The 27,525-nt window shown below is 41.0% G+C and overlaps 1 protein-coding gene across 2 annotated transcripts in view; it reads right to left on the reverse strand.

Annotated features, from left to right (window-relative positions):
- Positions 1 to 6,722: 6,722 nt before the first annotated feature.
- Positions 6,723 to 27,525, reverse strand: part of xirp2a (xin actin binding repeat containing 2a) — a 76,321-nt gene continuing 55,518 nt past the window's right edge. For both annotated transcript variants that reach the window (XM_005944622.3, XM_005944625.2), the window contains 7 exons: positions 20,268 to 20,405; positions 18,722 to 18,802; positions 18,486 to 18,555; positions 18,031 to 18,134; positions 8,268 to 17,526; positions 7,193 to 7,326; positions 6,723 to 7,107 (listed from right to left, as the gene is read on the reverse strand). In XM_005944622.3, coding sequence (XP_005944684.1) covers positions 7,232 to 7,326; positions 8,268 to 17,526; positions 18,031 to 18,134; positions 18,486 to 18,555; positions 18,722 to 18,802; positions 20,268 to 20,405 — 9,747 coding nt within the window. In that variant the 3' untranslated portion in view covers positions 6,723 to 7,107; positions 7,193 to 7,231. The remainder of the gene's footprint in view (positions 7,108 to 7,192; positions 7,327 to 8,267; positions 17,527 to 18,030; positions 18,135 to 18,485; positions 18,556 to 18,721; positions 18,803 to 20,267; positions 20,406 to 27,525) is intronic.

Raw genomic sequence — 27,525 nt, forward strand, 5'->3', positions numbered from 1 at the left:
ACATCAAATGTAAACAGTATATCGCCTAAAAGTTATTATATTTTAAAATTAATATTGAAATACGGCCCCATTTTATTTTTATTTTTTTTTGGCTTCAGACTTCTTCAAACAAACACATTTGAATACACAATTCCAGAAAACTCAGATTTTGCCCTCCATCCTTTACCTGATTTTTTAATGAAGCTTAAGTTCAATAAGGAAGACCTGTAGTCACACATTTGTCTGCTTCCCACATGTTTGGTCACTAATCTAAGCTTTACATTGCTTCCACTTTCCCATGCTATCAAGCTCATTGTGACATAATTAGTCTAGTCCAATAGTCTTTCTGCTGGCCTTCTTTAGGCCAATCAGCCTGCACTCTGCATACTTTAAATCTCACTGCTCATCTGTCATTCACCCTTTCAAACGCCTTTGTGCAACCCACCTCTGCCCTCATCTCCCTTGTTCCTCAGGCTCCATTCAAACCTCCGTCTTCATCTCCACCACCAGTATCTGCACTCCAGCAGGTTCTGTCCTAATCCCCATCACCACTGGGATTCCATTCTGCAGTAATGGGCCATCAGAGTCTAACTGCCAGATACCTTAATTGAATTCTATATATCAATATATCAGCTTCAGTTTCTTCTAATTATCTCTCCATATTGAATTGATTTCATCAGTAAAAAATGCACCGGATGTTTAAGTGTAGTATGTTATAAATACTGTAAAATTTCAAGAACAATTGCACAGTATTTTATTGGCTGGTCAGTCTTTTTCACTTGGTTTGTTTTCTATTGTTTTTTTGTTTCCCATTTGGTTTCTTAGCTTTGTGTACATGTTTGCTTGAGTAGACCTGAAAAAGAAAATTCAGGGAATTTTCATGAATTTCCACATCTCTGAACTTGGTCCCACTGGAGGCTTCTTCCTATAGGAAGATTTTAAGATTTTTTAAGATTTTAATATATTAAAAGGGAGTTTTTCCACTGTTGCCAAGTGCTTTTTCAGAAGGGGTTGTTGATGATTATTATTATGAGTTTTCTCTCTATTATTGTAGGGTCTTAAAAAAAGCAGTTAACATTTACGTTGTTTGTTTTCATGAATGGTTAGTGTTCTTTATGTTTCTTACCAAACTGTGGCACAGCATTTCCCTCACAGTCTAATAGCAGCATTTGAACTGTCTGATTCAGCCATAATTGTGTATGTTTAGCACTTACTAACATGTATTTGTTGCAATAATCAACATATTGCAATAATCTTCCTCACAGACATGAGTAGTAGAGGCTGTTGTTAACCTGGGGAGGGCAAATTATTATAAATTATTATCACACAAAATTTAAAATTGATATCTTGAAAACTGTAGATGCCAGCCTGCTAACTAACAAACAGACAGACAAACAAACAGAACTGATTACATACTCCTTCCATTCAGGGGCAAGAATAACACTAAGATGGAGAAAAAAGAGAAAACAACTCGATCAGATAACACCTGAATTTGAGTGACCTGGTTGGAAGTCAACATACTCATGTCACTACAAACAGTCAAGCTCCCTTGTTCAGGCTTTTAATGCACTTCTGCATCTTTTCACTAATCTATCCAATAAATGAGCGGATAAAGACATACTGAGACTACTTGTTGAGAGAAGATGCCACCTATGGGCAACATCTAAGATAAGAGCCCTTTGTTTACACTGTTCCAAAAAATAGTAATGTCAAAGTATCTTACTGTATATTTCACAGTTTTGTACTGTCTTCCTAGCATATCATTAAATTTACATAAGTAAACTGTGATTTTACATGTCAAAGGTAAAATAACATAACAGCACTGTAAATATAGTAAAACACAATTTACTTGTTTTTTAGATATATTTTTTTGTACATATGCATATTTAGATTGTAAAAATACATTCAGAAATGTATCATAATTTCACGAATATGTGTCTGTTATGTGAGAGAATGATCTGTTAAATTCAAATGTAATACTATGGAAAAATATATAAAATGATTGAAAATTAATGAGAATAATCAATAATTAAAGGAGTATTTGAATTATAATTTTGCTGAAAATTTCATGTCATCTAGGTCTGATTCAATAATTCAGAGGTAACAAGTGAAAATATAATTAATAGGAATAAAAACTAAAAAAAACATATAAATCATTGCACGGCCATGCTGTGCTAATTATATATTTTAAAAAATAAATGTAGAGATAGGAATTGCAATTAATATAAATCTCAAAGTATTCACAACATTCCTGAACAGAAATAGGCCTCTGGGGTGAGGGTGTGGCCATGAAAACAATGTGACATGCCATTGGATGTTGGGACACATAATAACATGATGCTAAGCATCGGCCAATGAATGTGAACTAACAACCACAAGGTCACGGGTATGGAGCACTGTAGGAAAAAATCCTAATATAAAAGTGTTTTACTGTGCATTTTACAGTTTTGTTCTGTTCTTCTAGAATATCATTAAAGTTACATAAATAGACTGTGATTTCACATTTCAAATGTAAATGTAAACTTAGAGATTGTTTGTGGGCAGTTGGTGGATATCCAAGTTTGGTTAATTATGGAATTAATAATGACGACCATGATCTGTCAGAGAAATCTTGCAAACTCCGGCCGTGTATACTCCATATTTGATTACTAGACAGGTCTACGGAGAGCTTCTTCAATGGAGAAACTCCACTCAGGATGGACTCAGAGGAGCCAGAACAACTACTCTACATGACACTTAATAGCAAAGAATATTAAGAAAAACAAGATCTTTATCTTGTTTTTCTTAATATTCTGCATAGGCATAAATAGTGACAAAATGGAGACACTGAGGAAATGTCAGATTATCATTTACCATCTGCCACACTGTAAAAAAAATTGTAATATAAAAGTATGTTACTGTGTATTTTACAGTTTTGTACTGTTCTTCTAGAATATCATTAAATTCACATAAAAAGACTGTGATTTAACATTTCAAATGTAAATCAACGTAAAATCACTGTAAATGTAATAAAACATAATTTTCTTGTTTTTTTTAAATGTATCTGTCTTGGCATATTTAGATTGTTAAAATACATTCACAAATGTATCATGATTTCACAAATATCTGTCCATTATTTGAAAGATTGAACTGTTGAATTCAAATGTAATGCTATGGAAAAGTATATAACATGGTTCCTATAAGCTTGTGTTACATCACATAAGTATTATTATCATTGCTATTTAGGGCGATCGTGGCTCAAGAGTTGGCAGTTCACCTTGTGATCAGAAGGTTGCCGGTTTGAGCCCCGGCTCGGATACTCTTCACCTACCGCCTACTGGTGATGGCCAGAGGGGCTGATGGTGCGATATGGCAGCCTCGCCTCTGTCCCAGGGCATGCAATCCATTATTATTTAAGTTAACTGTATATTTCTGTACGTATTGTGATTCATATTGCCACATTCACTGACCTTGTTTATAGGTAATTTCATTGTTTGATCACGTTAAAATGTTCCTAATTTAATGTCTAAAAGCACTTGGAAAAGGCAGAATCCCATGTAAAATTAGCGCAACAAACTATTTTCATTACTGAAAATAACCGTATTTTTATGGGACAGTTATTTTCTGTTTTTTTACAGTCGTATTTTGGCGCCCCAGCTGCCGGAATATTACCGTTCTTTTAAGATGGTTTTTTTCCTATTTATAGATGATTTCATTGTTTAATCACGTTAACATGTTCCTAATTTAATGTTTAGCGGCACTTGAAAAAAGCGAGATCCAATGTCAAATTAGCGCAACTAATTGTATTTTCATTACTGGAAATAACCGTATTTTTATGCGGGAGTTATTTTCTGTTTTTTTACGGTCGTATTTTGGCGCCCCAGCTGCCGGAATATTACTGTTCTTTTAAGATGTTTTTTTAACAGTGTAGTTGATAATGTTCAAAACAAATGGTAAATGGTAAATGGCCTGTATTTATATAGCGCTTTACTAGTCCCTAAGGACCCCAAAGCGCTTTACATATCCAGTCATCCACCCATTCACACACACATTCACACACTGGTGATGGCAAGCTACATTGTAGCCACAGCCACCCTGGGGCGCACTGACAGAGGCGAGGCTGCCGGACACTGGCGCCACCGGGCCCTCTGACCACCACCAGTAGGCAACTATTAGTGTAGTTGATAATGTTCAAAACAAGAGTCCCAGTTAGTTTTTATTGATACCAATAGCCTGTATTACATACTTTTTTCCCATATGATGTAAGTATATGAATGATATTAATGAGAACAATGATTGTTTATGGTAATGATAACTTAAAGGAAGCTCTTGGCCATCTTTCATGACAGATTTATGCGGTACATTACCTTTTCTTGAGACCTTTTTAATCAGTTAATATATAAAAATTTGAGAATCATCCAGTTCAACCCAGCTTCACTTACTTATTGCAGACTAAGTCACTGTTGTAACTAAATAAGCTGAATCAGGAATTGGTCCTCTTGCTTCAGAATAATTTACTTTACCTTCCATGAACTTGCTAATGGACCAATAGAAGACAACTGCATTTATGGTATTAAGCTAAGATCAGCGTACCAAGAGTTCAGAACACCCTTATAGATAAATATGTTTTAATTGCAAAATTGAATACCATTTGGGTTTTTTATTGGTATCATTACTACCTTCTGCCCACAAATCCCATCTGTAAAAATGGCATTCTTGTTGGATTGTCCATTAAAACATTACTTGGAAAAAATATACCCCAATTAAAAAGATGCCAAACAGCCTTTCAGGAAAGGATGCTGAATTATTAAAGCAGCAACAATACTTCCTCAACTTAAAGGATCTGTCAGCATAATGTAATGGGACCTGCACAAAATTTGTGAAGCCATCACTTTTTTCTAAAGTCCTGTAGTGGGTTTTTTTTTTTTTTGCTGCTGTAATTAACACTGCAGTATATATTCGCTCGCCAGCTAATTACCTCACATGTTCAAACTGTAACTGAGGAGATGACAAAAGCCACGTAATGGAAAAATCTGTAACTCGTACAGCAGGTCTGCTCGATCAGTGAAAATCAATACGTCTTTTACCAAGGAAATTTCAGCAGGTGAGGCGCACTGACCACCCAGACAAGGATTTAGATATGGTTCACTACTGCTTCTGCCTGTCTCTGCAATAAGTCATTACAGGAGTCACATACTGTTAAGTTTAAGAAGCTTTATTTCAAACAGAAGACAAAATAGAAATGAAAAAAAAACCCTCCTTATGCTGATTTAAAGAAAATCAACTGCTTGTAATTACCTAATATACTGCAAAGTTTGAAAATATAGCTTTATTTAGATCAGTCAGCAAATATATAGATCCAACCTAACACAAACAGAGAACAGATATCCCTTCCTCTGCACACCAGGTGCACTCAGTCTCCATCAAACAAGACTAGATTCAAAAAACTCAGTACAAAAACGCTAAATTCAATCAGAGCTGTTCATCTCTCCATGGACAGGTGAAAATACATGTTGTCATTATTAGCTGAATGGGCCCAAAATTTAAGCATTGTCACTCTCCTCACTATCGTAGTATCTGTTCCTCTTGATCTGCTCCTCCACTGTCAGGTCTTCGTCGTCTTCCTCTGCCCACAGAGAAATACCGTCCCTTCCTGCACTGTAGTCTGTGGCAAAGCTGTCGCTCTTCTCATCTTTTCCCCTCACATCTCTCGGGTCCATCCCAAAATCCAAAAGGTCATCCAGCACTGAGGCCGGAGGCCTCTCCCCGGCAGACTGACTGAAGATGTCAGATTTGAAATCAGATAGCAGGCTGGAGCTGCTGGTACTCAAGCCGGCGAAAATGTCCTCCAGGAAGCTTGATGTGCTAATCTTTGGCTCGGTGGCCTCGTGTTTGACAGCCAGCATTCCCTCGCCTGTTTCTGTGAAGAAATTTGTATCTGAAAAGCAATCTGTGGCTTCAGGACATTTGGCACCCTCTGGCACAAAAGCATCATCTGTCTGTGCCAACTCCAACACTTCACTTGGCATCCATTTTGATTCTTTAAAGGGATCGGCCTGAGATGAATCTGTTGCTCTAGCTGTATCTGTCAAAACCTGCAGATGATTTTTATTTCCCTCAGCCTTGTTAAGCCCTTCGAGCAGGGTTTCATGGTCAAACAATGTCTGGTCATTATTATTATTACTATTATTATTATTGGAGTTAGCATTCAGTGCCTGTCCTGCTGTTGTCTGCTCATCTATTAATGTGACCTTTACTGCCTCCCCATTGTTCATGCTTTCATTATTTCCCTTATCTATCTCCTCCTGGCCTTCACTCTCAAATGCTGCACTTTCTACCTGCCTGTCATGTCCATTTACTTTCACATTCTCCCTTCTTCCTGCACTTTTCTCTTCATTCTTTTCTGGCACTTTCACGCTTTCTCCATCTCCGCCATCATTCCCTTCACTTTGTTCTTTCTCCTCCACTCCTGGGTGCACTTCAGAGTACATTTCAGAATCCCTTTGTGCCGCAGCCTCCGAGCCGCTGTTTGACTCTTTACTTTCTCGAGTGTGACTGACACCCGCTGGCTCCTCAGCAGCTGCTACAGAGGAGGTCAGAAACTCGGACTGTGCTGGAGTCTCTTCGGGCTTTTTTACACTCTCTGTTAAACAGGCACTCTCATGCACCTTGTTATTTTCCTGGAGTCCATTTTGTACTTCAGCTGAAGGAGCAACGGTGTCTTTTAATGAGGACTTCACAGGCTGATTTAGGTGCTCGTTTTCCTGAGCTGAGCCCTCCTTAGGGGGCCATGATGGCTTAACCACCTTCAACTCCTCCTCGATTGCAAAGGATTTTTTAGGGGAATCTGGCTGGGGAGGCCACACTATGGAAATCTTATTTGTGGGCTTTTTGCTCTCATCAGCTGATTTGCTTCCATCATAATCCTGGGTGGCTAAGGTACTGTGAGCAGTGGAATATTTGGAATCCATGACTTTCTTTTCAGGTGACGGTGATTTCATGACAGAGTTCTGTGTGTTCTTATTATTCCAAAGTTCTTTGTGTGGTTTTTGTCCAAATCCTTCGTCATAATTTCCTTTGGACTTGAACAGTTGCTTGTAGTGTGGCTTGCAGTACATGCGTCCATGGAGAGAGGCGTAGTTGCCAAGGCTGTTTTTTTTAAAGAAAGTAGACAAGTTAAAACAGAGGAAAATAAAAAGACAAAGAATGCGTTTGCTGTGTGAAGTAGCGCCACCTTAGTTTGCCTTTGCAGTGCTCACAGCGAAAGCAGCTTTTATGGAAGTTTTGTTTGTCCGCAATCAGAGATTCCATGGGGTACACTCTCTTCCGACATGCCCTGCACAGTTCGGACTCTGGAATTCGAATTTTCTGCAAAAGAGAAGGAAACATTTTAATTTGTAATCTGTAACTAATAATAGAGAAATGATTTCTATTAGTCTCAAAAAAACAAATGATAATAAAATAAAGGATTGGAAAAGCTGCAGAAAGCAAAACTTTTAGCAAAGTTCATAAAGTTAATAAGTAGATGTTTTTTTTATCAATTATAATTATTTTAAGTCATCCTTCAGATTTATCTCGGACCCGACTGTGTTTACTTGAACGCAGTCCAAATCCTTTTGTTTGTTTCTGCTTGATTGTTTTGAGTTTGGTAACTATAAACTGAACAGTTAATAAAAGTTAATAAAACTCTTCCGATCTTCTTAATCATATATTAATAGAGTTCTCAAAATGGGAGAGAAATTTGATATTTGTGTTAGATGTCATGATTACAATAAATATATGAATAATAATAATTATTATTATTATTGATTATTTGGGAATCTTATGCTGTGAAATGAAAAAATGTTGATTCAAAAAACGATGTTGGAAAAAGGAAGCACTGACATGTGGTGAATCCATTTCAGAAAAGAAAAGAATTCACATTAAAGCTGTTGTTTGTTTTTTCCTTGATGAGTTTTCAGGTGGTTCTTTGTTGTTTCACAGACAAAAACAGCATCTCACACCCAGGCAGGAGATATATTAGTTCAATATATTAGCATCATTGCTAGTTTCACACAGCAGACATGTGGATAAACAGGAACAAAATGTAACCTGTGAATATTAAAAAGCATAAAACTGCCAGGATACAAACAGTGAGTTTTAACCTTTCTGACAAATGAAAACACATGAAAGAAAATCAAGTGTTAGAAAAACACATTCTGAAAGTTAATGCTTTTTATCTTTCCACACAGTGCAGCTGATTCCTTAAAAATTCCCCACACAAAGCATGTTCACCACCCCATCATGCCTCATGCCACAGCTTAGTTTACCCGTCACGACACTCTGCTGCTGGTGCGTTATAATCTGCGAAGTCCTCTGCTCCGTGACACTGAAGCCCAGGTTCTGGAAAACTCCTTGGCTTTCAGCCCATGATTGCTGGAAGTTTCTCAGCAGTTCTTCGGAGGAGGCCTCAGGGGGCACAGCAACAGTAGGAACTCTTCCCCTCACAACGTCTGCGTAGGACGGAGGGTTACCACGGGTCAGGGAACTCCCAGAATGCACCTCGCTCCTCATCTGTCTTGTCATATTTCCAAAGTTATCAATGGTGCAGAATTGCTCAGTGACTGATGTCGCTTCAGAGTGACCCGCCTGCCCGGAGCAGGCTGCTTCAGGTTCTCTTCTTTCTATTTGTTCTCTAAGCTCTCTGGCTGCTTGAGAACTATGCTCTCCCGTCTCGAACACATCCTTGATTGCTTTGACATTGAGTGTGGGGATGTCTTCGGTTCTTGGCGCATGTGGTTCAGTCTCTGTTTCCTCTGTGTCACTCCCCAGCCTCTCTGCTATTACAATAGGATCTTTTCTGGTGTAAACTTTTGGTTTCGGAGATTCAAATCTGTTTACGAGCTTTGACAAGTCAACTCTAGGGAGATCCTCTTTAAGAATATCTATGGCAACGGTTTCAGTGACTTCCTCACTATCAGGTCCCAACCGCTCAGGGATATCTATTGGATCCTTCCGGATGTACATCTTTTTAACCTCCGCCCTCTGGGCCTCCTCAAAGAAAGACTTTTTATCCTTCACTGTCATCATGGAATCCACCATTTCTGCGACATCCGTCAAGCCTTGCTCGTTTCTCTCAATGAGGGTCTCCCTGTCTCTAAACGGGGATGTCTGCTCTTTTTCAGCAGCAAAACATTCGGGAACTGGCACGAGAGGAGGAAGGGTGATAATGTGAGAAACCTTTGATGTGGCATCCCCCAGTTTCACCAGCTTCTCTGAGCGACTCAGTGTGGGAGAAGGTGTGGCCCTGCTAAAGGTAGATGTAGGCGTATGTGACTTGCCATGATGTGGTGGAGGGGTTCCGATTGATTTGTAGGGTGGAGGAGAAGGTGTCACTCTGAGTGGCGAGTCAACTCTCCTGGACTCAATACTAATAAAAGTAGGCGATGGAGTGCGGATGCTTGCTAATGGAGAGGACACCCTGTGATCGGCTCCTTCACTCAGCTCCTTATGCACTCTGTTCTCCTGAGGGGACTTTTTCTCTTCCACTACTTTCTTTTCAGCACTGGAGGAGCCAGTGCTTATCTTTGATATCTTTGCAGTCGCCCCACAGAAAACTTTCTTCTCTGGTCTTGGAGGCACTGGCGGTGGCACGGGCTGGTTGTCTTTGTCTTTTCTTTCCTCCTTTTCCACTGTTGTCAGGTTTTTCTCAAAAAATGCGAGCTTTGCTTCAATTATATTTTTGACATAAACCATCATCTCTTTCAACTTTTTCTTGCTTTGTTGCTTAGCAATTTCACTTAAATTCTTCTTCTCATCTGAGCCCATTATCCAGTCAGGGACTTCACTTAAAATCGTCCTGACAGTGCTGGAGTCTATTTTGCTTGGCGCGCCCTCCAGCTCTTTCATTTGAGTGAGCAGCTTATGAGTTACAGTGCATTTCTCTAAATCGGTGATGTCTTCATGGTAAGCCTCGTCTTTGTGGGAAATTTTGCCTGCCCCTTTCACAGACACATCCTTAGGCTCACCTTTTGACTTTCCTGCTTTGATCTGAGTTTTATTTATCTCCACCGCTTGCAGCTTCATTTGCTGTTTTTGCATCTGAACAGCCTCTTGCCTCTGAAGCCTTTGCTGTACCACACTCTCAGTCACAACCACCTCCTCGTGTCTTTGAATCTCCTCTGTCTTCACGCTCTGCTGACTGTGGGAGACAGCTACATGGCCTTGTCCCTGTTGGGTTGCTTCACATGTTATCTTAGCCACCTTGGGTGTTAACACAGTAACTGATGGCGACAGTTTTACTTCTGTCTCATGTTTTTGCACCTGCTTTCCCTTTCTTGTGTGAACGTCTACTTCAACTTCCTTCACAGGTTGGGTCACTTGGCTTTTTTTCTCTTTTCCTTTCACTTCTGTTTTCACCTCAGTTCTCGTGGAAATTAGCTGGTTGCCTTCCAGACTCACTTTGGTTTCACTTTTCTGTGACACATTACTTTTCTCTTGCTGTAAATTCATTTCACTTTTCTTTTGTCCCAAACTGTCACTTTTCTCTTCTTTCTTCTCCACCGGCATCTTAAAGGTTTTTACCTTGAAACTTGGAGTCACCTTTGGAATTTTAGTGGGTTGAGGGGGACTAATTTTCTCCACCTGAGTCAAAGGCACATTAATATTCCTTACATCTTCAGCTTTCAATGTGACCTGGCCTTGAAGATCTACATTTTCATGGGCCGCTCCCTGTGTGGCAGTAACAGACTTGGTGCTAGATTTCTTAATAATCTGCTGCTGCTCTTGGACTGAAAAAGTGGGCAAGTTCGAGCACAACTGGACTTCATTTTGTAAAACCTCATGGTGAGCATGAGAAACAGAAGCAGTCTGATTGGTGGATGTAGTTTGTCCCTTTTTATTAACTTCGGCAAAGGCTAGATTTTTTTCCGAGGATTGCTGTCTGGAAACATTTGAAGATCCAGCAGCTGCTTTCTTATTTACCACTGAGATCAAAGGTTTGCTCAAAGGGATTTGGGAAGTGGCTTTCTTAGAAGGCATGTCCTGGACCGCTATTGCTTGTTTGGAAACAGTTTTAGCTTTTTCGGCCTTTTCTATTGTCGCTATATCTACTTTTTTCTCAGTGTTTTCTGCTGCAGGATGCTGAGCATTAGCATCAAATGACTGTATATTACTTGGGGGAGAAGTGGGGGTATTCACTTTACTCCTCTCCATTTCATCCTTCTCCAGCCTTTCTTGGCGGTACCTTTCCTCTGCAAACATGAGTGGGGTTTTAAATTTGCGAGCATAAGGTCTAGCTTTGGATGCTGAATCAGGGTCTGGAGTTGGAGGCAGTTTAATAGGAGGAACAAATACTTTTTTAGGTGGCTGTGGGCTTTGCTTTTGGACTGATTTTGCAACTGGAATGCTTGATACTTTTGTCTGGGACATTGCTGTTGACTCAGTCTGATTGCTGATTTCAACCTGTTGGGTTATTCCCTGTTTCACCTCCTTAACTTTAGCTTCTACTTTCTTGACTGTTGACACAGCTTTTTCTTGCTCAGGAGGGAGCTGAGGTGGAGGCGGCGGAGGAGTGGGTTGTTTTTTCTGCCATTTGGGCTTAACTTGTATGGGCTGCTGTGGTTCTGGTTGCTTGGGCACTTTGAATAAAGGTCTGCTAATGGGTTTCACTGGCCTTGCAGGGGAAGGCTGCGGCATTGCATTAAGCTCCTGCTGTGAGGGAGGTGGAGGGAGAAAATCTTGTGCGCTCGCAGAGGATGGTGGTGGAGGAGGTGGAGGAAGAGGGAAAAATTCGGGCTCAGACTTTATGCATTCCATAGGAGGTGGAGGCGGTGGAGGTGGGGGAGGGAGGTCGCTGTCTTGCCTCATCATCGAAGGCCGGTACATGGGGGGTGTTGGGCTCTCAGTCACCGGTGAAGGCGGTGGAGGGAGGGAGAGCTCAGACTCTGATGGGGGAGGCGGCGAGGACGGAGGAGGGGGAAAGTGAATCTCTGGCTTCACTGGCTTTTTATTCACACCTTTCCCTCTCATGTCAAGGCTATGGTTATCCACCTTCATATTCTTTACGTTTTGTTTTTGTACGAGAGCCTTATTTTCTGTTTGCTTTTGACACATTGACACCTGCTCCGTTACATTTTGCTTGTGCACAACAGTTTTCTCCGTCATCGTAGTGTGCACCTGTTTGATCGTCTTTGTCTCACACATTTGCCTGTTTGAAATATTTGCCTGTGATGTGCTTTGCTCCTCTTTCACCACCGACACATCAGCAGCCCTCACATCTGTTTGATCTTTAGTAATCATTTGTTTATTCTTTATCATAACAGGCTTGGTTGCCTGTATTTTCTGTTTCTGTTCTTTCGTGCTCTTCAGTTGAGAGGCCCCTGCAGGATTGTCTGTTTTGGCTACAGTAACAGAGCGGTCCTCTTGGGTTATTACCTGTGTTTTCAACGATTTGTTTTCATGCTGCTTCTGTGTGTGCTTCTGTGACTCACCACTCAGAGAGAGGTTTTTCACAGCGGGGGCTGGACTGACTGCAACACTCTCGCTCTTAACTTCATGTGCACATTCATGCTTCTCTTGTTTTACAGTTAATGTGTTTTGCATGGGCGCTTTTGCCTTCTTGGCAGGATACATGCGTTTGGGTTTTGAATACTGCTTTTTTTGCATTAGGCACTTTATTGTCCCTTGAACGTCACCTTTCACAACATCTTCGTTTTCCACCTGTGTCATCTCCTGTCCTTCATAAAGCGATTTAATGGATGTTTTCACATCCCCTTCATGGCTCCCTCTGTGTTGCATTCTTGGGGACGTTGTTGGCTGCAGCAAGAGCTGGATGGTGGCTTTAACATCACCTTGCTCGCTCACTTGGTGCTGATAAACCTTTTTCTCGTTTGATGCCTCATGTAAACTTTGCATGGCTGTGTGGATATTTCCTTTAACAATCTCCTCTTTTTCCACCTCTTTCACAGCTTGCTTTGCCTCCTCGAGGGACTTCAAGGTGCCCTTAATATCACCTGGCACTAAATCTTCAACAGCTGTGTCGGTTTTGCTGGACGCAGATTTCTCCAGTGACTCGAGAGCACCCCTGATGTCTCCTTTGATGATTTCAGGCTTTTCCATTTCTTTGGCTTGATTCTGGGCCTCCTCCAGAGACTTCATAGTAGTGGGTATGTCTCCTTTTACCACCTCCTCTTTCTCTATTACCACTTTCTGATTGATGGCTTGGGTCAGTGAATCCAAAGCTGCACTGAGGTTGCCTTTAACAATGTCCTTTTTCTCTAGATTTCTGTATGTGACAGTAGGCTCTGTCATAAAAACCTTAACAATGCTGTGCACATCACCAGGAACTATATCATCCTCTGTTACTGTGCGACCGATCTCTTGCTGATTATTCCGCAGCAATATTTTGGTCTCCTCGATGTCGCCGCCTATGATGCGCTCTTTTTGGACTTTTTCTTGGAGTTCATCCGATTCATACTGGAGCTGCCTCAGGTAATCCAAAGCTCCGGACTCAATGCATGTGGAGTAAAAGCTGACATTACCCCGCTCCGTGTCTAAAACCTTTATCTTTTTAGAGTCTTCTCCATCTGAATTGGAGAGAAGGCGATAAAGAGTTTTGCTGACATTTCCTTGAATGATATCCTCTTTTTCCATGCCAGCCCTCTCCTCCTTATTTAAAAGAGAGTAGATAGTCATCCTAACGTCTCCTTTCTCATCCTCTTGAATCAGAATGCCACGCTTGGAGGAGCCTTCCCTCTTGAGGAGATTGCTCATGGCCTCTTGAATGTCACCACGGATAATTTCCTCTTTCTCAACATTGATTCCCCTTTCCTGGTTGAATAGCTGCATCACAGTGGTGCTGATGTCCCCACGCTCCTCCTCGTCGATAGTTATGACCCTTTCAGTGGTCTCCCTGCGGTTCAGGAGGTTCATCATTATGTTGCTCAGATCCCCTCTAATAATCTCTTCTTTTTGGATCTGAGGAGTCTCCTGGTTCATGAGTTTAAACTTTGCCATGCGGACATCCCCAATCTCATCCGCTTCAATAAGAATACCCTGTGAGTCCACCATTTTCTGAGAATAAAGTTCCTCAAGTGTTTCTTTGACACTTTTACCAATTATCTCTGTCTTTTCCACATTGCTCTCATTGAATTCATGAAATGGAGTGCTTTCAAACAGCCATGTTGTCGTCTTCACATCAGCCTGTGGGATTTCCTCCTTTATCACAACAAGATCTGTGCCATCACTCTCTTTGATTCTATCAAGCGGCTGCTTCTCAAAGAGCCACACAGACTGCTTGACATCCCCTTTCATTACTTCCTCTTTTGTCACTCTTTCCATGCCATCATACTCTGCGCCATCGCTGCGTATCTCATCAATCGTGCGGGTTTCAAACATCCATGTGGCAGCTCTAACGTCGCCTTTTTGGATTTCACTCATGCTAACAGTTCTGATGTACTTTTGAGACATCTCATCAGTCTCAAAACGCTGCTTATTTTTCTTCACATCGCCGCCTTGGATATCTTCAACTGTCTTTGACCTCACTTTTATCTCCTCTGTAATTTCGTCCAGAGGTTGCGTTTCAAACCTCCACCTGGCAGAGCTAACATCCTTTTTGCTGATACCTTCCTCAGTCACAGCTTTAATAACATACACCTCCTCAGAATCTCTAATTGAATCCAAAGGCTTTGTCTCAAACAGCCATCGGGCCCCCACCACATCTCCTCTCATGATTTCTTCTTTAGTAACTGTAGTTACTTCATGATAGTGGCCTTCTTTGTCACAGATGGCATAGAGAGGCTGGGTTTCAAACATCATGGTATAATTTTTCACATCCCCTTTCTCTATTTCATCTCTAAAGATACTGGAGAGTTTTGAAATATCACTCTCAGTGGACTCCTCTTTAATTTGATCCAGAGAGAATGTCTCAAAAATAAAGCGGCCTTTATCAACATCACCTCCCTGAACATCAGTTACCGTGCGAATTTCCCTTGCCTCAGTGCCTTCATCACGGATCGCATCAATCGGCTGGTTCTCGAACTTCCAAGTGCAGTTGACCACATTTCCCCTCTGGAGGTCCTGAGCTTGTTGCACCTTCAGCTTCTGCATTGTCTCCTCAGAGGTGGAGCTCATAATGTCAGAGGAGCAATTCTCAAAAATGTACTTCATCCTGGAAACATCACCGGACTGGATGTCGATTTCTGTGACTCTCCTGAAAGAGCTGCTGTCCTCCCCAGTGATGTTTTCCAGATTCTCTGTTTCAAAGAGGAAGCGAGCCAGCCGCACGTCTTTTCCCTGAACGTCCTCCTGCTTTACAGTGCAGGTCTTCAGGATGGTCTCTGACTCTGAATGATCTCGTATGTTGTCTAGTGTCTGTGTCTCAAAGAGCCAAGTACATGTTTTCACGTCACCTTTTTGCACTTCTTCAACATCGGACTCACTCTTATCCACTTTTTCATACAAAACATCCATTGGCTGAGTTTCAAATAGCCACCTACAAGTCTTTACATCTCCTTTCTCAATCTGAATACTTTTGTTAGTTTTATTATCTTCATTCTCAAAATTACCGAAAAATTGAATGGTGTCAAGTGGTTGGGTTTCAAACAGCCACTTGGCTGTTTTGACATCCCCTGACTCAATTTCCTGTTTAGATATGCCCTTTATGATCTGAAACTTACTAATGCTTTCATCAAATTCATCAATAGGACGCGTCTCGAACATCCATCTGCAACTGCGAACGTCTCCTTTCACAATCTCCTCACGCCTCACAGTCCTTACCTCATGGTAATAGCCAGAGCTGTCTTGCATAGCATACAATGGGGTTGATTCAAAGAGAACTCTGTTGGACTTGACATAGCCACTTGTGACACCTTCGACCTGAATTTTCTGCATTCCCTCACATTTACTTAAATCCATGCTTTCAAACCTTTCTTTGTAGTTTGTCACATCCCCTTTGTCAAGCGCTTCAATATTCACAGTTCTTGTAATCTCCTTTTTCTCCTCCCTTATATTCTCCAAGGGCTGACTTTCAAACACCCACCTTTGATGCCTCACGTCACCCTTTTCTTCTTCTGTTGCCATTGTTTTCTTAAGTTTTCCTACTTCAACCAGCTCTTTCAGATTTTCCATTGGTACTGTTTCAAACAGATGTTTGGCTGATTGAACATCACCTCCTACAATCTCCTCAGAGGGTAAAGGTCGAGCATTGGCATTATCTTTCAGAGTATCCATAGGCTGAGTCTCGAAAACAAGACAGTGGTTCCTTACATCAGCTCCAATTATTTCATCTTTTTCCTTCTTTGAGCTCTCCCATTCTTCATCCTTGATCGTGTCGAGTGTCTTTGTCTCGAAAAGCCATCTACCTTTGTTCACACCACCTTGAATGTTATCCTCCATGGAAATCCCACATATCAGCTTTACTTTGGCAGGGTCTCTGTTGATCATATCCAGAGGCTGGGTTTCAAACATCCAACGTGATGTCTTCACATCTCCTTTTTCTGTCTCCTCTCTGCGAATGGTAGTGATTTCCAGCATCTCTCCTGAATCGCCTCTGATGACACACATGGGCAGTGTGTCAAACATGCGGGACGTTGTCTTCACATTGCCCTTAATTTCTTCCAGCTCGGACTTCAGGTTGAGGAAGTGACTCTCTTCGATTGTTTCTGTTTTACCCAACCAATCCAGATGCTGGGTCTCAAACAGATACCTGGCGGTTTTCACATCTCCACCAGTAATATCATTAGTCACACAAGCATCCGTCTCCTGTTCATCTTCTTGGTAGATCTTATTCAGATAATCAAGCGGCTGCGTTTCAAAGAGCCATGTCGCAGTACGGACATCTCCTCTTGCTAGATCGGTCTGTTTTTGCGATTGCTCAGTTGTATCGGATGTTTCTGCGCCCAGAGTGTCTATAGGCTGCGTCTCGAACATCCAAGCTGTGTATCTGACATCTTTGCCAGCAATGATTTCTTGCTGGGCAATAGCCTTCTCATCATTCTCATCAGGGGTATCGTCTTTAATCGTATCTAAGGGCTTGTTTTCAAACATCCAGCGCATGCACTGCACTTCACCTTTAAGGATCTCATCCCACTCCAGGTATTCTCTGTCAGGGCTCGAACACTTACTGGAGCTGTTGCCATCATTTTCAAACATGTAGCACACCTGCTGGACGTCACCCACCCCTTCCTTGCTCTCCAACTCTGTCATTTCTGCTTCACTGAGCTGACTTAAAATGTCAACTTCAAGGTTTTTGCGCACTTCTGGGTGTATGTGTTTGTAGAGGCGCTTTATTTCAGCCATGCTCTTGTGTTTTAAGTACTGTTCCCTGTTAATAGTATACTTATGTTGAGATGTCGACTCCTGAGGCTGAGGAGAGACAATGTGGTCTGGGACTTTTTGTGACACCTGCAGCAGGTTTGCGGGTGGAGGAGGGAAATGGTCTGTCACCTCAGAAGCCACTGTTGAAGCAGATGCTACTGATGAAGCAGAAGCTGTCTTTACAGTGGAAGAAGCTTCATATCTTGTCATAGCAGATTTTTTAGAGGACTGGTTCACTGGTGCCCACTGAAACTTGTCAAAATCCACATCAACCTATGATTCACAAGACGTTTTCATCACAAAGAGAGGAACAGTGAGGTTAGAATCGTATTTGGAAAAAATATGTTGATTTTGTGGAATGAAAAGTAGTGGAGAGGAAAGCTTTGAAGCTGAGCAGGAATTAAGAAGGTGCACATTTTACACCTCAAATGAAAATGATTGGAAAAGTTAAAGCTAGACGCAAATAATTCTAATTTGGATGTAAATGCACAAAAGCTGACACATGTTGATTGAAATACTCATTGAACTGCAGACAGTAATGCGACCGTTCTTTTTTGTGTGTGTTTTTCTGGGGTTTCTCTTTAACGGTGAGAGAAACTGTCAGACTTCAGCTGTGTAATGACATGAGGCCTTTTATCCAATCCAATTTATTCCCCATCAACTCATGGCATGCGCAATTTCCTTTTGATGATTTCATGATGTGGCCATATCCTCATACTGATACCTAATAAACAACCCAAACTATCATCTATTTCGATAAACAGACAGCATCATTACCTTAATTTCCTTGGCTGGTGTAGCTTCCTCAATCGTTTTTTCATACTGCTGCTTCAAAGCCTGAGTGGAAACCTTTGGTACGTCCTCTCCTCTGACAAGCATAACTGAATTAGACACAAGAAGAAGGCTGCCTCATTAAGTCATTCGTAGTGGGGAAGCTCAGGGGGTTTGGAAAGAGAAATAAATCATTTCATTAAAAACCTGAGTAGTTTTCATTTTCTGAAACCATGCAGTGGTGATTGCCCAATTTCCCTTTCCAATATTTTACTTTCCTGACTTTGCCCTGATTAGATTTGCTGCTATGCACTGAATATAAAATCATCAGAACTCCATCTCATTTTCAGAGCTCTTCCCTTATTCAGCGTGTAGAGAGAACAATTATTATTATGCAGGACGTAAGGGGTGCTGTGATAAAAACCTGTAAATCACAGTATAAAAGGCATGAGCAGAATAACCTGTTTCATTGTAGTGGTTCCCGTAACTGGCAGCCGCGTCGTTCTGGTGGACTCTTTGATTGTGGCTCGCCTGTGAAAAGACAAATCAACAGTATACTGGCAACTGCACTCAAGCCTTGGAGTGTTTTTAGTCAATGAGATAAAAGGCTCGGTATAAGGCTCATTTACTAAAGAATTAATAGTAAGGTCTGTGTGTATTACAGGTAAGATGCTACCCTATAACTTATGACAAATACCTCTTCGAGAGAGAGGGCTGTGGTGGGGGTGAGCTCTCTGGCACTGCTTCTCGCTGTCACCTCGGAGGAGCTTGACATCTCCTGTCAAACAGAAAAATGGGAATGTGGACATGCTGAACCCCTCTCAGTGTGCCAACACACTCCCACAGCTAAAAAATAGCCACACACACACTAAGAAAGAAGTTTTATCACCTCATGACTGCGAGCTGTTGGAAACAGCGGGACGGAAGCAATTTTTAGACCATGAAAAAGGTTAATAAAGCCCCTCTGTGGTCGGTAACAAATGTTTTTCCATTACTATGCTGCTTCTCAGGGAGCTGCTAAGTTTGAATGCTGCCAAAGGAGGATTTTGGTGTTGGAGAGAAAAAGCAATAGATTACAAAAATTGTATAAAACTGAATCAGCCTTTTCCTCCACTGTGATTCATGCAATTTTGAAGAAGATGAAAGAGATGGATGATATTTGAGCTTGTATCCTCTGCTGTTAACATGAAAGATACATGGAGGGAGGGGGTTCTGCGCTTCAAAAACCACTTATGTCATAATGCGAGCTTTCCTGATGCAAAACACGCATTCAATATTACACCTGTGCAAAAAAAAAAAAAAAAAAAACTTGAGGGGAAAGTGGTTTTGCCTTTGCTGCATAGAAGCAAAGGCAAAACCACTCGATGAAATACACTCAGACATTTCCCCTCATGTACAACTATGTAAAATTTAGCATTCAGCAAGGTCCTCGTGGCTCGATGAATCCACTCTGCTTCCACGCCTGAATGAGCAGATGGGGAAAAATGTATGAAAGGCCGGAATTGACCTTACTTCACTGAGATCCGGCCTCTGTCCCAAGCTGCTAGTAACACGTTCTGGCATTTTCCTCACGCACTGGATGACAGAGTCACATGGACAAGCAAAGTTGAAGGTGCCCTCTTTGATTTGACCTGCCACGACACCTCAGCAATGCCAGCCAAGGTTTTCCAATAAAACGCTACAGTAGAATTCAAATTATCCAGTCGTTTTCACATGTTTCTCACGTTACACGGAGCTTGTGATCAGACAGGACAGCGAAGCCCTGTTTTCCAAGTTATGTAGGAAGAAGAAAAATGTTCCCTTTCATCTGCCACCTTCACTATCTCTAACAATTCATTGGTTTAGGAAAGGTTACACAGTCCATATCACAAACTTACTTCAGCCTCAGATTTTCCACTCTTGCTTTTGTGACATAATTCCATAGTGTAGTGGTTTATTTTTTTATTTTTTGCTGGCTCAGCACCAGTAAAATACCAAAATTCCTTTTGGGACTGCATAGATTCGGATGTTTGGTGCAAAACTCTTCCACATTCAAATGTGGACAGATACCTGGTGTGCCTTCAACTACCCCCCTTGTGATGAGGAAACGGCTTAAAATGCACCATTACATCTGATCATAAAAAGCAAATGTATGAAATATATTTCCTTGGAAAATAACAACTATAACTAATCTTTTGTTTTATCTAAAACCATCACAGCTTGTCAACACATAGAATATGTATTGACCATGCTTATGGTCTCACCTGGACAGATCTCTGCTGGAAGTGAACCTGGGTGATGGTAGACTGAGAGGAGGAGGCGGCAAACTCCTGGTTCTCAAACTGTCTCTTCACACTGGCCAGCCCTCCAGGCAGCGAACAAGCCTCTGACTCATGCATCATCTATCAGCAGAAAGCAGATGGCAAAAATCACCCCAGAGTGTCCATCTACACAGGTGTTATAGATTAAAACGGTCAAATGGTAATAATATCCCATTTTCTCCATGTTTGGCATAAACAAGTTTCGTAAGACTTATTTTGTGGCACTTGTGTGTATTTTTGCTCATAAAAAATAATATTTACTGAATGAAAGTGGCCACTTTTATTATTAAATTCCATTATACCTTGTATAAGCCTTATCGTTTCCTTTTGGACAGACTGTCAATCTGCTGTTTCTCTCAGGGGATTGGATCTGACCTTGATAAACTAAACTCTGTTCTCACTGTTTGTGTTATGTTATATTTGTTTGCATTATGCTAGTACAAAAAAGTGAAAAAAATTGCATTATGCTAATACTTTCAGAATCCTAGGCACTATAAGTGCTCTTTTAACCAAGAAATCACTGCTGTGCCATTAACATTCATTTTTCTTTAGAACTCTAGGTTGTAAAGATTGGATGTATCTTCAAATAAACCTGAGAAACATGCAGGTGCCCAGCAGGAATTCATTTGCTTTTTGCATATAGTGCAACAGAGATTGAAACAGCAGTGGAAAATATAGTCTTTCAGATTATTTGGTTAAATAAAACGCAAGGAAGGAATTATTCTTTAAACTAGAGCTTACAAAGTAACAATTTCTTGGCAAAGAAAGGAAAGGAGGACGATTGATGATCACTGAGTAAATCACATCTGTATCGAGAAAGCATTCTCGCCCTCTGAGATCTGGGTAAGAATGCAATCTGACTTTTTGATAAAATAATCTCCTTTTGGGATTGTTAGTTACAGCCTAAGTAAGACATTTGTATGTTGACTTCTGCATACACAGCCAAGTTTGTGGCTGTTGATATTTGTGTTTGTGTGTGAGAATGTATTTGTAACATACTGACTCGCCACCTTCCCTCTTTTATACAAATGAGGGCTACTGTGATATTTGCAAGTTATTGCAGAGCAGTTCTGGTTGCTACAACAGATATTGATAATGATAATCATTCACATGGCCATGTGAGTATGTTAGAGACACATTCGGAATGTATTGAATATGTCTCCTTTAAACTGACGTCTAGATGTAGTGAAGTCACGAGCCATTTCGATTGCGAATTACTATATACCTGTAGGAAGAGCACTTTTGTAAAATTGACAGTGTAGGAATGGACTGGTACTTTCTATGTAACATTCACATGCATTCACACTTTGATGAACACATCAGAGAGCAACCCTTTCCTCTTGCCCGAGGATATTTCACGATGCAGACTGTAGCAGCCAGGGAGAAAACACCAACCTTCCAGTTAGTGGATGACCTGCTCTACCTTCCAAATAAAAAAAATCCACACTTGCCCCGCGGGCAGTCTTTTATGTTCAGGTCCTCTAAAAGAGACCTGGGAGCTTGAGGGTCCTGCGGGGTATCTTTGCTGTTCCTAGGACTGCACTCTTCTGGACAAAGATGTTGGATGTTGCTCCTGGGATCACTTGATAAACCACTCGCCCAGTTTGGGGGTCACGGCCTCAGTTGTTTCGATTACCACTGGGGGACTGGTATTGAGCCATGTGCCTGTTCATCTTTGCTGCTATGATGTCTGACAGGAGCTTCTGTTTTGTGCTGAGGCAGATCGTGGCTCAAGAGTTGGGAGTTTGTCTTGTAATCGGAAGGTTGCCGGTTCAAGCCCCGGCTTGGATTATTGTGTCCTTGGGCCTTGGGCAAGACACTTCACCCGTTGCCTACTGGTGGTGGTCAGAGGGCCCGGTGGCGCCAGTGTCCGGCAGCCTCGCCTCTGTCAGTGCGCCCCAGGGTGGCTGTGGCTACAATGTAGCTTGCCATCACCAGTGTGTGAATGTGTGTGTGAATGGGTGGATGACTGGTTGTGTAAAGCGCTTTGGGGTCCTTAGGGACTAGTAAAAAGCGCTATACAAATACAGGCCATTTACCAAAAATGACATTTTCATATTTCTAATTCAACAAATGAGATACTGAACCTGAAAAAGTGAGCCTGAGATGTGTTGTGATGATTTTGTTGTTGCATATTGGATGTTTCGCAGGTCTTTAGGCAGATCCCTTCTTAATAACTGCTATGAGTAGCTACATTGGTAAAATTGTGATAGTTTAGATACTACAAGAATAGACAGACTTTGCAATGACACCCTGATTACATTTCTATCAACACAATTTGTACAGGGCATATTCTTTTGTATTCTATGTATTGTGACTCGTTGAATAGACAGCCTTGCTATATTATTAATGAATACTCTTGATCAAGACCTCTGCTATTATTAAGCATGCTGTTACGTGTATATTGACATAACAAACAGCTGTAAAAGGTGGAGAGCAAAAAACCATGGAAATTCCATCTGGTGAGTAGCCTCCTCGCTTTCGTATTCACAGCTACTGACCCACAACCCCGCTCCCCTCACACCCACATATGCATACACATCCAGATGCAGCTGTCAGTAGACACCACGTGAGAGTCAGCTAAGGTTGGAGTGCTTTACAGTGATGTTAGTGCTTGTTGCCTTGCAGACCCCTGACGAGCAATGAGTTTATGCAGTGGAAATCACCATCATGGAGCTATTTGAGCCATTTTTCTGTTAGTGTGTGTTTATAGTTTGCATGCTCTGGTTTGTCACGTGCAGTAGGGTGATAGTGGGAGGTGGGTTCTCTTCTGGAAACATGCCAGAGTGACCAGATGAATGCTCCACATTGATTATTTATCAGCTTCAGATGAAAGTTGACGATGGTTTTAATGAAAAACTGAAGCCTCCATCCTTCCCCTCTTATGTTGTCTGGCAAAGAAAACATTAACAGACTTCACTGCAGCTGCTTCACCATTTAAATGTTTTACAGTAAAGTAAAACATTTAAATGGTGGGAAGTAGTGATAGGCTTTTATGTGCTTTAGGATGAAGAGCATATTTTACAAATAAGGAAAAGGTGATTTCCAGCAGGTACGGTTTTGTTTTAGAAACAGAGCAGGCTTACCGTATTGGCCTTGGCTTACAAAACTGCTCCCACAGTTGAATTAGTGATTTTTAAAATTACATGCTGACTCTTCTAAGCCTTTGAGACTTTTTTGTCCTTGATGATGACTAATGACTCAAGGATATTCTGGAAGTTTTTTTTCCCATTTTTTGTGGGTTTAATTAAAGAAGAAATAATGTTTGAAGCTCTGATGATGACTATTTTTCTTTAAATTATGCCTACAGTTACAATGAGTAGGCCATGGTAGTTTTTTTTTGCTCTATCATTTTGTACAGTAACAAATTGAACAAATGTGTTAGACCTTGATTTTTACATAATCCACTGGTTAAATGCTGACTGAAATAGTTTACTGAAAAGGTTTTAGTCTCACATCTAATAAAAAAGTGATCAAAATAAATCTTATAACTATAATACACACATAGAATAAAAAATCCAGGTTGATCCGGTTTATCCTTCCTCCTGGTTACCGGTTACGGTTCCTGCAGGCATTATCCTCCCCAGTGGGCAGAGTTCTCTGTTCACGCTCAGTCTGACACAGTGTTGCTGATCATCATCATTAGCCCAAGTATAACACGACCACCTGATCCATCCAGTATTCACCAGATAGTCTGCCTCTCTCAAAGCCAAATCTAACCTCATTGTTTAAACTTCTGATTTCCTGGTCGTATATTTAGGGCCTGAGTACTGAGAGTGTGAAGGCTCTATTGTATCTGCTCCATTTCTTCTTATTATTCAGGCAAAACAAAGTGCCGTTTTGAGGGCTTTAACATGCTCAAAAACTCATGAAATTTTGCACAAGTGTCAGGTCTGGTGAAAAGTTTTGTATTGTAATGGTTTCACATATCGGCGGTACAAATGACTCTGGAGCGTTGTTAAATGAAGTCCTACGAATACATAATTTGAGCTACATGAATGAACTTTGGCCCACATGTGTATCATGCTGAGACGAACAAAAAAGTCAGTGGGACCATTGACGCAAACCCAACAGGAAGTCTGCCATTTTGGATTGAAGGTGATTTAGCCATTTCCATACCTTTTTTCCAAGTTTTGTGAACTCCTCATAGAGATTTGATTGGATCAGCTTCATATTTGGTCAGTCTCAACTACACACCTGGGCCATATTAAATTGCGGAGCTTTTGAGTTTTCGGACAAGGGTGTGGCCGTGGCGCCACAGCGAATTTTAATTATTTGCCATGAAATTCTTATTTGCTTCTGACATATGATAAGGCTCCGCCCCTGAACATAGGGGGAACAGGAAATGTCATGTTTTACACTTTGGGGTACAGTATCCGGTTGTTCAGTGATGACGCGACGAATCCTACTTTCGGGTCTAAAGTAGTCTGCGTTTAATATGGCTTTTGTGTTGTTAACATGTTTAATGTTTTGTATTTTCTTCTATTTGATCTCAAAAAGCTCCTAAAACAGTCAGTGATCACCGTTGACCTCCCTCGGCTTTTATTACCGCTAATCATTTATTTAAGCTCAGTTTTTAAAACCTTAGGATGTAACTACAGCCCAGCCCATGCAGCAATATATGAATGACTAACCTCGTATTGTGGATGGATTATCTCAGTTGTTCTCCTGGCTGAAGTTTGGTCCTTTTACAGCATCCTGCCATGCGATTACATTTGTTCCTGACCACCGAGAACACTCACGTTAACTTTTATCGAGTGGAAAAAAAGTATTTTATGCTAACATAGCTGTGTCGCTAGCGGTCACGTAGCACATCATTATATACCAGCTAGTCCAACTTCAGTAACCCTACAAATGTCACTGCTGTTTAGTTTTCTGTCTTCATTTATGCTGGAAGTGATAACAGAGCTGTACGTTTTAATTTGTTTCCAAAACCCCGCAGTCAGGACGTGCTATATTGTATTTAGATAGCGAGCTAACTCCCTGCTAACTTCTAACTCCCTGCTAACTTCTAACTCCGTTAAATGTCATAAATTCCGTTTTCATGGATGCCTGGATGTTAAACTCAATTGTTACACCTGGTAGAGCAGAACGCTAATCATTTTATTAAAGATGAAAGACTTTAGACAGTTTTTCAACTCTCAGTAATGCCATAGTGATCGTTTGATATATGGACCTGCAGCGGAGTTTAGGTCCAGACACGGCTAGTGACGTCAGACTGAACAACCGGATAGTGATCGTTTGATATATGGACCTGCAGCGGAGTTTAGGTCCAGACACGGCTAGTGACGTCAGACTGAACAACCAGATAGAGGTGGGTGACCCACGTAGCCTGAAATTTCTCCAGGAAAGCATTAAGGGGTTGGACTTGGCAATACATTGAAAACTGTGAGTTTTCACAGCAGGGTGTGACCCCAGCAGCATGGCGAACATTGATGTTTTGCCATGAAGAACGAAATTGCTATAACTCAAAGAAATCCAGTCTGTCTTATACTTTGATGCACTGTTCCTCACAGGTTGTTTAGATCAACCTGAAAAGTAGTGAGAATAAACATCACTCCCTCTTGATGGTTCAGTGAGACAATTGTGAGTTTAAGTTGAACGGCGCACCCAGGTGGCAAGTTGATTCACCCTGAAACAGGAAGAAGCTTTTGAGGGGCTTGGAAAGCTCACAAATTCTTGAAATTTTGCACACTCCTCCAATGTGAGGACGGCTTTCTTGATATGTAATTATTTTCATGTAATATTTTAAAATGGCTCCACAGTGTCCCCTACAAAATTTCAAAAGACCAGCCCCTGCTCTTTGTTTCATCTATGAGTCTGAACACTTGGTAAACTTATGTAAGATATCAAGATGTACAAAAAAGTCTCTTGGAGCAATAGCCCAAATCCAACAGGAAATCAGCCATTTTAAAATTCAAGTGTAATTTTGGCGACATTTTCCCCCCTTTTCAGGCCTCGTACTTTGACAAACTCCTCCTAGGGATTTCATCATATCAACACAATCTCATGAAATGGATGCATGGAACCTAAAGACCGTTGTGATGTTAAATTGAGAAGCTTTTTATGTTTGGCGAAACGGGGTGGTCATGGCGGTACGTGGAGTTTCAATCACTCGCCAAAAAACAGTAATCTGCTGTCACTCAAAAACACAATGTCCAATCTCTCCCAAACATCGCAGGCATCAGCTGGGAGTCAAGCTTGGAAAGGTTTGATATGCCAGTATAATTTGTCAGTAATGGTTAGAGCGCCACCTAGTAGGACGACTATAATCATCATTGAACGAGATGAAATTTTAAGATGAAATTCCCAGTGTTTACCTTTGCTCAGTTCCCCATGGTAACAAATTCATAAGAAAGACTGTAAACTTTTCACTGAGTCTCTCTTGGTTCTGCATTCGGGTCCCATTTGCTAACGGGCCACATGGTCTTGACAGTGGCTGGAAATCTATTATCAATTGTATTATTACATTGTTACCAAAGCCTGTAATAGACAGCCAATGAGGTCATTTCACTATCTTTTAAATTAAAAAACAAAAAACCCAGTTATCATGCTGTTTTTTTCTGTTCACCTTTGTTTAAAAAGATGCAGAAGTACCTTTTATATTTTGTATATTTTGGTGTTTTTTGCACACACCAGGAGTGACAATTAAATACTAGTTTGTATTGCATGGTTCATGCTACACAATACCTTATCTAATTAGACAACACAATGTTACATCTAAAAACAGACATAAATTAAAATATACTAAGGCCCCTCGTGGGTCATCCTTTATATTACTGTTGTCTTGTAGCCGCAGTTAGTAATTGTTGCTGTTGCTGCACCCTCAGCTTGTTTTCAAACTCAGAAGAAACTAGCTGTATATATTTTATAGGTGTGTCCGTTTCCTGTTAACAATGACTGAAGCTGGGCAAGATGAGGGACAAGTAGTGTTTTCTGGTGTTTTGGCATGTACATTGTTAATACACCTCTGGTCATTCATGTTAAACTGAGACCAGCGTGTGAGGCAAGCTGCTGCTGGCTCTGCTTTCAGCGAGCTAGGAACAGTTACGATGGGTGATTTCAGTGTTTTATAGTTTCCTTCTTAAAGAAATGGTTTATAAAATTCTTCTACTGCTTGTCATTGTCAGCTAATAGTACTTTTTTTGGTAATATAGTAGATTAATATTTACTCTCAAATTAATCAGCAAGGAAAGAGTGC

Source organism: Haplochromis burtoni, unplaced genomic scaffold (assembly GCF_018398535.1).
Source record: "Haplochromis burtoni strain Fernald_Lab_line unplaced genomic scaffold, NCSU_Asbu1 Contig_420, whole genome shotgun sequence".
Lineage (NCBI taxonomy): Eukaryota > Metazoa > Chordata > Actinopteri > Cichliformes > Cichlidae > Haplochromis > Haplochromis burtoni.